At 48.9% G+C, this 14,184-nt stretch overlaps 1 protein-coding gene across 1 annotated transcript; it reads right to left on the minus strand.

The window, feature by feature from the left end:
- Positions 1–7,302: 7,302 nt before the first annotated feature.
- ITPRIPL2 (ITPRIP like 2) lies at positions 7,303–13,959 on the minus strand (the record flags this gene model as incomplete). The annotated part of the gene is made up of 2 exons (XM_084296159.1): positions 7,303–9,634; positions 13,900–13,959. The coding sequence occupies 2 exons, from the start codon at positions 13,957–13,959 to the stop codon at positions 7,850–7,852; spliced, it is 1,845 nt and encodes a 614-aa protein (XP_084152285.1). The 3' UTR covers positions 7,303–7,849.
- Positions 13,960–14,184: the final 225 nt, after the last annotated feature.

The following is a 14,184-nucleotide window of genomic DNA, read 5'->3' on the forward strand; positions in this document are numbered from 1 at the left end:
ACACAAGCTCTGGAGGCCTGCGTTGTCTCTGCGGCTCTCAGGTGAGCACGGGCTGCAGTGTGAGCCCACAGACCTCGCCCAGAGCAATGTGTTGGTCTCTTGGAGACCTCGTAGTGTTTGCAAGGCATAGACCACACCAGTCAGGGTGTTTTGTGACCAGCCTCCCTTCCTCTGATGCCCACCATGTCTTTATACTGAAAGCATGAACATTTCAAGGAGCACCTGTAAAACACGAGGGGTAAACACCACGGGCAGTTGCAGTGCCCTCATGGCATTGCTGCTGCTGTTGCAATTGGCACTCTCAGCCAGGTAAAAGCATGCAGAAAATCCCGAAGACTTGGCACTTCAGGGCCAGCAGTCACTCAAGGAGCAAAGAGAGAAGCAGACTGTCAGAACCTCAACATCATCCTTTGGCAGATACAAAAGCTTTGTCTAAGACTTGCTTTGTTCCTGAACAAGTTAAACTCCTGCAAGATTTGAAAACCAACTGGATGCAATTTGACAAATTCCTACCAAGAACCACTGCCTTTTCCAGGCAGGAGTTACAACAAAGTGCCAATCAGCTTTATTTAGTCACCTACCTACCGCAGCAACAGCGAGACGGCACAGAGAGGAGACTGGTGCTATTTTGCTCTGCCTCACGTTCCCCATGCCTCTTAAACCAGTCACCCTACCAAGAGCCGTTTTAATGTGTGGTTGTAGATCTCTGGAAAATACCACACTGAAATAAAAGTACAGACTCGGGTTTATGGTTTGTCAGTCTACTGATGTGCTCTTCTTTCCCCCCAACCAATCCTTTTAAAAAAAAAATAAAAATAAAAAAAAATCAGGAGCTTTTGTTAGTTTTGTTAGGGTCCGGATGGTTGGTGAGCTCAGATAGCTTCTGGGAAAATGCTTCCTGGCTCTGCACAGAAATACTTTTTGGAGAAGTGCCCATGATTCAGAATCCTGATGACTAGCAAGTTTCTCCTTTTTCAATTGCACTTAAACAAGCCTTCAATGGTTTAAGACAAAATAAAGCGCTCCAAAGCCACGCTACCAAAACAGCCCCCTCTGGCCACCCCTTCGGCAGCAGCCCATCTGCCAGCGGATGGACCTGGCACTGAGCTGCATGAACAGCACAAGGAACACCCTGGGAAGCACCTCCCTGGAGAAGCCAACCCTACACAACCTATTTAATACCCAGTGGAAGTCTGTATCATGCCTGTTAATACACTGGTGCTTAAACCCATGAATGTGGTGCTAGGGGGTGAACTTCCAAGAAGCCTTAAGAATATATTCCTAAATGTATTGTACAGCGCAGAGAAGTCCTTTGCAACAGAAATAGAGGAATGACTCATTTCCTCCGTAGCTGCTGCTCCAGCGCTCCACTTGCACAGGAAGCGGAGCAGTTACCTATGCCGTGCCGGCAGGAATGAGCAAACTCCAGAGCAGTTTTCAGCATGTACAAAAATACCTGAAAAGCCTAAATTTCAACAGGTGCTCATGTTCTAAAAAAATGTTATCCCAGATGATAACGTGGGATAGAGAGGAGGTAGATTAGCAAACAGTTCCCGAGGACTCCCTCCCTCGACAGGAGTACTGTGTTTCAGTGGCTTCGTTCTGCAGAGTAAAACATGGGAACCCAGAGCTGGGAGTTGCCTTCTCCCTCACCCTGCAGCACGTTTGGTAAGCAGGCTGGGGTGCCGGTGATTTCAGCTCAAAGTTTCTATTCTCCCCGACTTGAAACTGGAAAGCAGTGGACTAAAATAGAAGTGGAAAAATAGTCCATCCTGTCACGTTTTGCTGTTCTTCCTCTGTGTCTTCAGCCAGCGGGTTTGTATCAGTACAGAGACTTGTCGCAGAACTCTGCCATTTTCTCCTCTAGGAATCTTATCACAAGAGGAATTTTTCTTCCTTAATTTGATAGCTAGTAACCTTCACAGCATAATCCTTGTCACTTCTGTCATCCTGATTCCTTACCTCCCATCATATTTTCCTGCCCAGATTATTGAGGAAACGCTTTGTGTCAGGGATAGACATCTATAGAGGACCATGAGTATCATGAAAACAGCAGCAAGCCATTATTAAACCCAGTCCAAGCCAGAGAACTGCTTATTCTGTATGCAGCTTTGGTCCTGGTTTTAGGGAAGAAAAAAAAAAATCCCAAGGGTTTCAAGAAATGCAGACCTGTAACTTGAGTACGCAGAAATTTTCCAAACCTCTGAACCAGTACTGCTATCCTTTAAAGGGAAAAAAAGGCTTCCTTAATGCAGAAAACTGGTACGCAGTGACATTTGATGCATATGCGTTTGTAACAACCTTTAAGAGTTTTGCATGTAAATCATTATTTGAACACTAACAGACTGTCGTGCAGATACTGAGCATATGTTATCTACAGCTCTATTGCTGATTTCATAGTACAACGCTTTGAGTCTCTTGAAAAGCAGTTGCAAATATGCCAATTCTTGGGTATGGATTTAAAATAGGACGCTGTAGGCACACACAAGAGCATAGGTAGTCTTTTAATTAGGCATACCTCCAGGTTGAGAAATCCAAGATGGCAATACAATGTAGAGGAAGCTCTGTGCCAGCCCTCCACGTCCTGCTGGTTTTGGGGTTATGAGCTACTCAGACCCCTCAAGGAGAGCATCAGCAAGCACAGAAGCTGAATCCACAAGCCTAGAGGGGTGCAGGTTCCCTGCCCTTATGTTGATGGCAGCTTCCCAGAACTATCAGCACAACAAAAATGGGGCTGGCTGCTCTGCTGCCAGCTCCTCGAGTTAATTATCGTCAGTCAGAACTTCACTTACCTCAGGAAGACTCAACAGGCAGACATTTAAAGAGGTGACACAGGAAATAAAACAGCCTGGAAAAGCATGTTTCTCCTGCCTGAACTCTTTGAAAAATGGGATGAAAAAAGCCTTATGAAAACTGGATGCACACATAAGAGTCCTTTCCCCTCCAGGCAGCTTTAACTCGCATTAGCAGTACTTAATCAGCAATTCACTACTGACCTTGGCTGCATTACAAGGGAGGTATTTGCACAAGGGTGGAAGGATTTTAAACAATTTATCCAATGAGTTGGATGCAAACAGGCTTTTCTTTAAACACCAAGCATGCAAGTCCTTAGGCCAGTTAATTTTTGGTTAACAACAGATTTATCATGAAAGAAAATCCCTATGTTTCTCTGATGATTTTCTGCTGAATAGAACCTCAGGATTCAAATGGAGAAATACTTCAGAGAAATGAATTAATGGAGACCAGAGGATTGTTACTGCTTTTAAAGGAAGCCATTAATGTGAGATAATTTTATTAAAGAGGTAAAGATCTAAATACACTTCCTCTGTTCTGACTTGGGTGACTGAGTGTTGACACTAAAAAACTGATATTCCTTAAATGTTTGCAAGTGAGAAGTCCATTAACCAGCTGGACTTTCTCAGAGTCCTATAAAATGCGTGGTGCCCCTCTTAGAGAAGCTACTGTCAGCAATGTAAGAGGCAGGCACACAAAGATCTGGAGATAGTTATTTGCAACATAGCTTTGATTTAATAATCAAAAATGTAGAAATCTTGCTGTTATTCAATTCTTTAATAGGGAAAATCAGCACAAGCCACAAGTGTATAATTTTGGCATCTTACCAAAGAGTAGTAAAGGACAGGTAACTTGCTGGTCCATCCATTCAACTCCTGCTGGCTTCAGCAGGAGTTTTTCCATATTTAATAAAGCACAACCTACGTGATTTGGAACGGAGGCGTGTTTGTACATGCCATACAGAAAAGCTCACAGAGATACCGTGAAATGAAGTCCTAGCTCGTCATTAAGAATGAGGAAAAGCAGATATTGTGCAGTGACCCGAAACAGAAGGTGGGGAAACAAGAACTGATACCTTCATAACCTCAGAGCACTGCAGCACAAACCTCAGCGTGCTCCATTTCAGAATTCAGCAACACAACCACCTGCGCCAGCCGTGCTCCAGTCTCTCTCCTGGCTTTCCTCCCGTATCTCTCTGCACAACTCCCAAGGCGTGGACTTCCTGGTTTCCCATGGTTTTGCCACTTTAGTCGTCTCCTCCTAAAGAGCATATAAACCTGCAGTCACAGTTTTACGGCTGTAGGTAGCTTTTACTAAGACAAAAAAATAAACAAACCAACAAGGAATTTCAATCTTGAGGCACAGGTGCTTTAAAACAGCTGTTTATTACTACAGTGAAATATTAAAACAAGAACACCAACTTTATGGAAACAATAAAAGTGCAAATGTATTTTGATATTAAATAGGAAATGAATTTATAAATGTTTCATTAAAAAGGGGCTGACATTTTGAGCCTATAAACACTTTTTGAAAACAAAACAAAACAAAAAAACAGCAATAGCAGCTGAACACTTTAGTTTAATCTTTGGTCTAATTATTAACCAGCAAAAATAGTTGTACCAAAAACATCCATTGCAGACAGACATTTGAAATTTACATTACTCTGTAGAAATTCAAATTCGAAAAAGGAGGAATGTTTTTGAGACACTTAGTCAGATAAGAAATAATGATGTCTTTGAGAAATACATATTATTTTTCAATACAACAAGAAGTCACGTGTATGCATTTTGGCATTGCCATTGCATTTTGGCAAATAAATTTACTCTTTCACAGGCGTGACTCCCCATCCCAACCAATGTTCAATAAAACCAACTTCATTTGCACAAAGTCTCTGTAACATTAGCTTGCAGATAAAGAGAACCAAGAACCCACATTAGTGCTAAATAACATGCTCTTTCTTCTGCATTTGTGTTTCAGTTTCCACGTACAGAGGCCACCATGCTGAACCTGTAGTACTACATGGAAACAGCTACGACCTTAACACATGGCACATATCCAGAACCCTGGTGTATTTAGTACAGTATCGCCAGGTCAAGTTCTCTGCACACCCCTTGCAGATAAGGCTCCGTAATGGCACCAGGACAGCACAGTTCCTACCACTGTCACGTTTCTTGTGGAATAAGATGAACAGCATAACAGAACCCAACTTCCCTTCCGCTCCTTTTGTCAATCAGACTCATGAACATACGCTTTGCAGTGGATGAAGAAAATACACTTCATGTCTCAGTTGCACAACAGAACTGCAAGTTAGTCTAGAGGTCTCCCTCAGCCCTCACCTAACAGCATGCACATGGTCACCTCAAGAAAGCTTGCCCGGATGGATTCAACTGGTTTGGAAATACTGTCAAAATAACACCCAGTTAAATCTCCTTTCCCTCCACCCCAAGTCTGCCAAACTCTCAATAGATCTCCAACCTTAACCCCATGTCCTTTGGCTTATTTGTAGTGTGTCTTCACTGAGAGCTTACCATCAGTCTCACTCACCCCTCAGCCCAACTTTCATTTTCTATTTATTTTCTCCATCTCTCCTTGCCATGAATTGCCTGATGCAACCATCTCTTCCTTTTATTACACTTTAACGACAAAGTTCTTACCAGGTCTACTACAGACTCCCACCAGTACAGAATCCACACCAAACATGCATCCCTTTTCGCAGAAAAGATCACTTTTCAGAGAGAGGGATGCACAGCGATATGAACAAACCAATAGCTGACTGAAACGGTTATGATGCAAGAATTAACAGCTGGAGTGTTTTTGTCATGAGCTCAGGCAGCCACAGTACCCTGGACTGGCCATCTAGTCCTTCAGGCAGACCTGCATCTCATTTCAGTCACCAAATAACACAAATCTTCAGAAACAGTACACATCTTGGTCTGCTAGAAAAAAAAGAAAAAAAAAAACAAAACAAAACACAACGAAACAAAAAAAAAAAAAAAAACACACCACTGACCAAGGTAGCTCACTTAGCCTTAAATACCATGTGCAAAGAACATTTGATCAATACTACCTTTAAATACACTATTTGTATTTGTAGAAAGAAGCCCAGCGCTTCATATATAAAAATAACCCAACTTGCGGGTGTGACCTACACTATAATTACCTGAAAATAAGACAGCAAGAGCAGTTAAAAAAATACACAGACAGAAGTAGGCAAACATCTGCCTGGGGAGTGTTTCCATTTAGAAAAATAGATTTTTATAAAGCTTCATAGATTTAAAAAATGTTTGTTTTGTGCTTTGTTGCATAGAACTGTGAATAAAGCACACCAGTATCTCTATGTACATCAGGGAGAGGAGGAGTGTATTAGTAATTTCAAGTTATCCTGAAGCTTCCCAGGAGTTACATTTAGTAATTTATAATTCCTTTCAGATTGCTCACCTAGGACACAGTAGAGTGGGTAATCAGGCAAACGTTAACATCCTGAGCATCAGCAACTCAGTAACACGTTTTGGCTTTCAATACATCAAACACTTGAGCAGGTGACCCAATGTTTTAACTTAAAGCAAAGATTTGCTATTCTGCATTTGCTGACACCCTAGGATACATCAGGCTCCTGTACCGGGAACAGAGGACACTCGCAGAGCTGCGTTACACCTCACCAGGTTATTCCAGAGACCGGGATGTAACCAGGCAGAGGCCCACAAGCCCAAGCACTCCATCAAGCTGGACTTCATCACCAAGGCCAACAGGAGTAGTTTAACAAACAGTTAAATGGTGCCTGTTCAGCCCGGTAAGATGCTTTGTGAGGTATTCTCAAACAGTCTTTCCACTAGAAGTGGAAATTATCTCACTGATGCTTACATTTAGAAGACACCATAATCCATAGCCTAAGACTGTCCCACTGTACCACGAAATAGTGCTACAGAATTTTCAAGTACCCTGAAATATTTTACTTCCTCCTCCCCACAAAAAGATAATGATTTGCTATAGCACAGCACTAGAAAATCCCATCAGGTTATTTGGTCAAAACACTGCCACAGTCAAAGAACCGGCTAGGCATTAATCCAAAAATCCCACCACACTCTTACTGGAGAGCACAAGGGCACAGCAGTCAGCTTACAGCACTGAGATTTAGACTGGTTGAAGCTTTGTTCCAAAACAAATATAAAATATCTTTGTTTTGTTGTTGGTCCTTGTGTTAAAAAAAATTCTGAGAAAAAGTTACTCAAAAACGAACAAACAAAAAAACGGTTCAAAACCAAGAACCCATGAACGGACTCCCACATATTTCTGTCAAAAGAAGGTTTTCTCGGGGATGATTCAAACAGCATCCCTTTATGAAAATACTAATGCCTCCTCCATAGCAAGTATTTAGAGCAGCCAATTCTGGTAGAACGAAGGCCTTTGTGAAAATAAAGTGCTTTTTGTTTCTTTTTATCCATATTTCAATCCTTCAGTAAAACCTTCATTTAACACAGAAAGGCACAACTAGATTCTTCATACATAAGAGAGGTTTAACTTCTTCCCTCGATGCCACATTAGCATGCATATTATATTACCATTCAGCACGATGTATTAGATTACACAGGAAATTTAAATCATGTCATTGAACATTTCAAACTGAGATCAGCACCCATGCTCTAATGCTCATCTCATTTTAAGAGCATCTCGGTACATTAGGAGGTTTTGTTTGCACTCATGGGATTTTTAAATCCCAAATGGATTTTGTATGATAAAAAGCGAATCTCAGAAAAAGGTCAATTTTGCCACTAAAACAACAAGTTAAGACAGATTTCTAGAATCGTTGCTTGGAGCTGACTGAACTTTAACACTTCCTCACTAAGGCATTTCCCCAGAAATTTCACAATTCTCCACGAACCAACAAGGATGAGATTAAAACACTGAAGCAATCACAATTTCCTTAAGTCTTCGCCTTTGGTTTCCTGGTTTTCTCAGGTCAGGGACAAAACCGCAGAACAGTTCAGCGGGTGCCACCTTCCTCGGGGAGACGCGGGCTCTGGGCAGACAGGCAGGCTGGGCACGTGGGTGATGCCGGTCACTCTCCATGCAGCTCTTGCCGGGCCTCGGTGACGTGCCTGCACGGGGCGGGCATCGGCCGCAGGTACCGGGGTCTGCTGTACACCCTGATGAGGTGCGGGGCCTGGCTCCAGGTGTAGAGCAGCTGGAAGGCGGCCATGTCCAGCGTGGGCCCGTCGAAGGCAGCCAGCAAGTTCACAGGGGCGGCTTCCTTGAGGAACCTGGGCAGTGCCACGGCCTCAGGGAGGCTGGTGTTGCCCAGGAATAAATGCATCAGCACCTGCTTGCGCAGGCAGTCCCTGAGGTACATCACCAGGTCCTCCAGCCGCTCCACCAGGAACCGCTCGTCCCAAGCCTCCAGGGGCCCCTGCAGCAGCAGGGAGAAGAGGGCTGTCTTCAGCACGTAGGAGGAGAGCACCCGGCCCCACTGCGAGCAGAACGGCTCCTCCAGGCTCTGCCTGCGGAGATCCCGCAGGCCCTTGAGGATCTGCAGGCACTTGAGGTGGCAGGAGGAGGCTGGGGCTTGCTCCTTCAGCCAGCTCAGCAGCCGCTGCTCCTGCCGCGAGGCGTTCAGGCCCCACAGGACCTCCTGCGCCAGGGCTGCCTGTGGACCCTCAGGCGGCAGGGCCGTGAGGTAGAGCGCATCACCCAGGGGGATGGCAGGGATGAGACGCACGGCCATGGAGATGTGGCAGCACACGTAGTCGGAGCAGGGCAAGATGTGAAGCGTCGGCGGGCGCCCTGGGCAGGCCGAGAGGCTGATGCGGCAGCGCTCCTGCAGCCGGTACCGCACGGCGCCCAGGCAGCGCTGCAGGTGGCCCTGGAACCAGCGCAGCACCAGGGCCGACGAGAGGAGGCAGCGGCCCTGCGGCTCCACACAGAAGGCCTCGGTGAAGGGCCGGTAGCGGCGCGGCCAACCGGACCCAGCAGGGGCCCGCAGCCCGCACACGAAGGCGGCTCCCGGTCCCAATCCCGGTCCCAATCCCGGTCCCAATCCCGGTCCCGATCCCGGTCCCGATCCCGGTCCCAATCCCGGTCCCAATCCCGGTCCCGATCCCGGCCCCAGGTCCCGCCGAGGCTCGGGCTCCAGGCGCGGCGGCAGGCGCAGCGGCACCAGGACGTCGAAGCAGTCTGGGCTTCGCACCTTGTGCTGCTCGTAGGCGCTGCCGATGCGCACGAAGTCCCCGCGCAGGCTGAGGGCCAGCGGGCCGGGCTGCAGCCCCTGCGCCTTGGCAGCGCGCACCAGCTCGGCCACCACCCGGCCGACGTGCGCCTTGCTGTGCCCCAGGACGTGGGGCGAGAGCCGCAGCTGCCGGGCGTGGAAGCCCTCCAGGGCTCCCCGCCGAGCCGCGGCCGCCCCCCAGCCCGACCCCGCGCCGTGCCGCTGAGCGCCCCCCGCCGAGCCGCAGCAGCGGGCCAGCAGGCTGCCCAGCAGCACCGCCAGCAGCAGCAGCAGCGCCGAGCCCTTCAGCAGCGGCACGGAGCCCGCCTCCGCCGCGCCTTCCTCCTCCTCCTCCTCCTCGCCCGCCGCCGCTCGGCCCCGCGGGGCCTGGCAGAGGCAGAGCAGCGCGGTGCACAGGCAGGTGGCCAGCGGCCACAGCACCCGCACGTCCAGGCTGTCGGACACGGCCGGGGCGCGGCGGGGGCTCGGGCCATGCCGGCCGCCGCCCGGCCCCGCGGGCGGGGAGCGCCCGGCCCCGCCGCCGCCGTCGTCCCCTTCGGCCGCCCCCAGCGCCGCCGCCGCCCCGCTCCCCACCGCCGCACGCCCCCCTGCCTGCCGCCGCCGCTCGCTGCGAGGCTTCCTCTTCCGAGGGAAGCGGCGCCGCGTCAGCCGCCGAGTGAGCTCAGAGGAAATGCCACGGGCCCGGCCGCCGAGAGAGGGCCGGGGGCGTTGTCAGCCCGGGGGCCGGCCGGCACCGAGCCGCCCGCGGGGCGGGGAGCGGCACCGCCCGCTCCTGCCCGGGCCTCCGGCGGGCCCCGCTCCTCAGGGCCTGGCCCGGCTCCTCAGGGACCGGCCCGATCCTCAGGGCTTGTCCCGGTTCCTCACCGCCCACCCCGGTTCCTCACAGCCCCGCACCGCAGCCAGAGGATGTCCTCACCCCAACATGCCCCCGGAGCAGCCCCCTGCCCCTGAGGGTTCGGGCAGGCAGCCTCAGACCCATCTCATCGTGCTCCCATCACGGCCGAAGAATGTTTTGGGGCACGCATTTGGCGTAAAACTGCGTGATTCTGCAGCTCCCCCTCAAGGGGGTAGGGAGCAATGGGGCCAGGGCAGTGGAACAGCATCACGAGTACAGCATTGTCCATTTCCACAAATAAAAGCGATAAAGGTCAGCCCCATGGCAGGGGAGTCATTGTTGGTCACAGCTCTGTGGGCATCAGTGCCTACAGAACAGCAAAGTTGTTGCCATCAATACATCGGGGTGCCGATGGGCTGCTGTACCAATAGCTGCTTGCATTGTGGTCTGCTGCTGTACCAATAGCTGCTTGCAGCCTCTTCATTCAAATCATGAAAAAAGCCTCTTCTGTTTTGTTTTGTTCGTTCCTCCTCCCCTCCCTTTCACCCAAATCACTCATCAGCTGACAAACTAAAAGGGAAGAAGAAATAACCCCGGGAGAAGTTATTCATGTGTTGCACAGGGCCCGTTTCCTTGCCTGCTGTATGACAGCTGCCATGATGTCAGCCCTGCTGCCAGTAACGGCGGCTGTCTGCACAAACCAGATGGGAGAATTTGAGATTCATCAGAAATACACACCCAGGGCTACGGCGGGACTCATCCCAAGCCCACGAGCGGCAGAGCCAGACAGGTTGGAAGACAGGCACAGAAACATCTCCACGCTCGCAAAGCCTCCAGCACTGCTGACAGGGTCATCGCCTTTCCCTCGCAAGCTGTGGTCTGTGGGGAGCAAGTGGCAATGTGACCTGGAGATTGCACCAAATAGTGCTGACCGAGGGAGATGTTGCACATAGTTAACCCTGCCTTTTGTTGCCAAGAGCTGGAGAGTCATGAGCCGAGCCTGTTGAGCTCGAGGTTCCCTCAAGAACAGCAACTCTTGGGCCCTGTTCTGGGACCGAGCAAGTGGAGCCAGGTGTGGGAGCACTCACATAAAGCTTTTGTGGCACGGTTTGCTTTTAGGAGGACAGTGCAGGCCAGGGATTGGGAACTAGTTTGCAGAAGATGTAAGGAAGCACACTTGCTTCAGACTGCATGGCTGGGCTGTCACAAGGTCTTTACATCAGCAACCACAGCCAAAAATGTCAGTCTGACAAAGTTTCTTTGTTTGAGCCCTCCCTTGGCAAGCCTTTGAGGTCTATTGCATGAGGAGAGGGTGTGAAGCAGATTCAGGTGTGTGAGCATCCTGCTCCACAGGAGAGATGTACAAACCCGACTGCTGCAACCGCTCACACAGATACTTCTCTCGGAAAGCAGAACATCCTGGAAGCAGGGTTACTGCAATAAATATGAATAATAGGACTTGTAAAACCCCCAACGATAGAAACTACCAGTGTTGCTAGTTTGTTGCCTCTCAGAGGAGCAGGATAAATCACTTCTTTGTCTGTGGTTCCCTTCAATTTCTCAAATACCCGAGCCACGGGAAACTGAAGAGCTGAGGAATTACTGCTCTTCAGTGGACAAGCCATGCAGGTCAGCCAGGACTGCAGAGAGCAGCTGTGGGCCAAAATCTGGGAGGAATAGTGTATGTCCTAGAGGAGACAAGGGGGGAAATACTGGCAGCATCGTTAGTTAACCTAGGAGATGTACACAGCTCTATGTTACCAGATTATGGTTCTGACCTTCAATACTCAGCATAGAAGCCATAAGCAAGATAAAGTGTCAGGCATGAAACAAAATATACATATGGCAGCCTACTAGATTTAAAAACATAAGGGCGTCAGTCCACGTGCTCGTAATTTGCATTTTTTTATTTTAGTTATGGTTATGAAAAGGCAAATCAGATTCCTCCACATTTCTGTCCGCAGCCCACATCAGTGCTCCAGACTCACTGAGAGGAGGTTTGAGCAGTCCCATGAGGCCTCCGGGACTCATCTGTCACTGAGACCTCCTCACCCAACCCTCTCCCTCAGGGCGCTGCCAGGTCCTGATGATCTCTTCAGACCTGCTTTTCCTCATATCTCACATGATGTCTCCCTCATGGGCCGTACCAAGCCCACTACAGCCAAGCTGTATTTCTGGATGCGTCTCTGTGTCCTGACTAGCTTTTGCTTCAAAAGTCCTGTGGTGACGATGCTTAAAACCAAGAAATGAGCATATTGAGTTCCTGCTCTTCAAAGACTTTAGAGTTTGCGATCGCCTGGATATCTGCAGGCAGCATCTCACATTTGCAGCCAGGGAAACTCCTGCCATGCAGTAACACACAAATCCAGTCACCCAGCTGGTCTGACAGTTCAGGACATGACTCCTTTACATAACATTTTCCTGTCACTGTTTCTCAACCATAAGGCCAGATCTTGTACTGCTGTTGTTTTCTCTAGAATTCCTCCCCTGCTTTCTGCACAGATAATTCAAGATCATTTTTAAACACGTATTTTGCTGGCAGTGTTAGCTCTGTCTCAGATGTCAGTGCAGACAGGGCCATCATCCCTGGCTGCTCTTTGTTTAGTAAATGTTTACTGAGTTTTGAAGCTGCTCGCTGAACTTTAAGAAGCATCTATATAAACATGGGTTGTGGTTTCATTTCAGGTAATCAAGTTAGAACTGCATTTCTGCAACACAGCTGCATCTGCACAAGGCTGGGGGAGGCCCCACTAAGGCACAGCAACAGCGTGTGAATGCAAGAGATTGAACCCAGTGAACTGAAAACACTGTAACAATCTGAGAAAGGAGTTAAAAGAAGGAATGAGTCAGGGAAATAAGTGCAAGAGAAAGGCTGCATAAACGTTTGTTTTTGTAATTTGTCTTTATATGAAACAAAACATTACTTCAAGTACATAACCGTATTTTGCAGAAAGAAGCTCACGCTCAGTAGCCAATATGCTACACGCTGAGATGTCAAACTGGGTAACCAAGGCCAAGCAGCCTGAATTCATTCCCAGGCAGCCAAACCAGAGTGAGACTCGAGATTACATCTGAGAACTGCAGGGAGCTACTGCTCCAACACTGACCCTTGGAGTTCTAATCAAGATTTTTTAATTTTTTTTTAAATAAAGCAGATGAAAAGGTAGGGAACCATAGGCTATGCTATGACATCTCAACCAGCAGAGTAATTCCATGCTCGATGAGGACATTGCTGACAGCTGAAGTCACAGCCTTGCTCCTCAGAAGTGTTCTTCCAGTGGTCGGATTTTTGAAAATGAACAGGAAGTGAAAAGCACTTTTCTCCCCACACACTCCTTGTTTCACGTTTTCCTGTATTCCTTTGTAAGGCAGGATAAGAGGACCAAAGCATTTATCATGCTACTCACTGCCTATGAGCCATCACTGCAAGCACTCTGTTCTGCACCAACAAGCAGCAGAAGTGGTTAAAAAGCACAGCTGTGCTGGTACAAAGCTTATCCTTTAAGAAGCCCTATTACAAAACACCATTGGTCCAAACCCATTGGCCCATAGCTCCCACTTTCACTAGCCTGTGCTTCTTTACACCCTCAAACCCAAAGTGTTTCATATGCCTTCAGGTCTTTGCCACAGGCACACTGATTTTTGACCCAGCCTGCACTGTCTTCATGCAAGGCTGACTTGAGGAGCTGCCCCTCTCCGCTCAGCAGCCAGCCAGCCACACCTGCAGGAGCCTGCGTGGCCGTGCCAGGCACCCGCTGCCCACCGGCTGCCCTTGAGCTTCGCAGCACGGCTGCTAGCACTACAGGAACAGTATACGGGGGAAAGGCTGCAGCCTCCCCCCCAGTTCTACATGAATTTATCTCTGCAGGTTCTGCTGGCTAGAGGAAATCCAGATGTCGCCTGCCCCCGTGGGACACGAGCCTGGGGCCATATGGCAGCAAGCGTGCATCAGCTGCTCCAGATGAGTGCAAGCACGGGCTCTGTGCATGCTTGTGCAGGTGCCAGCAGTGCTGGGGCAGCCTCGCCTGAGCCACAAAACAGCCGCTTGTACTCCAGTATCCACAACTTCAAAATTGGGACCAGAGTTGGCAACACTGGTTTTCACCGCCATCATTGAAGTTACCAGCCAGTACCTCCTCAGCCAGCAGCAAGAAAAGAGCTGGAGAGCCAGGGGCTGATGAGGGATGGCCAACAGTCTATTTTGCAGGACCCTGGCTGCTTCCGTGTGCCCTGAGCACAGGTAAAAAGCTTTAGGCAAAAAGCTGAATACAGCAGAGGTAGGAGACTTCACAGGGGTGAGCAACTGCCCAATTTTGCTGTCAAGAGCTTACTTGGA

This window comes from Netta rufina, assembly GCF_964035555.1.
Source record: "Netta rufina genome assembly, chromosome: 15".
NCBI classification, from domain to species: domain Eukaryota; kingdom Metazoa; phylum Chordata; class Aves; order Anseriformes; family Anatidae; genus Netta; species Netta rufina.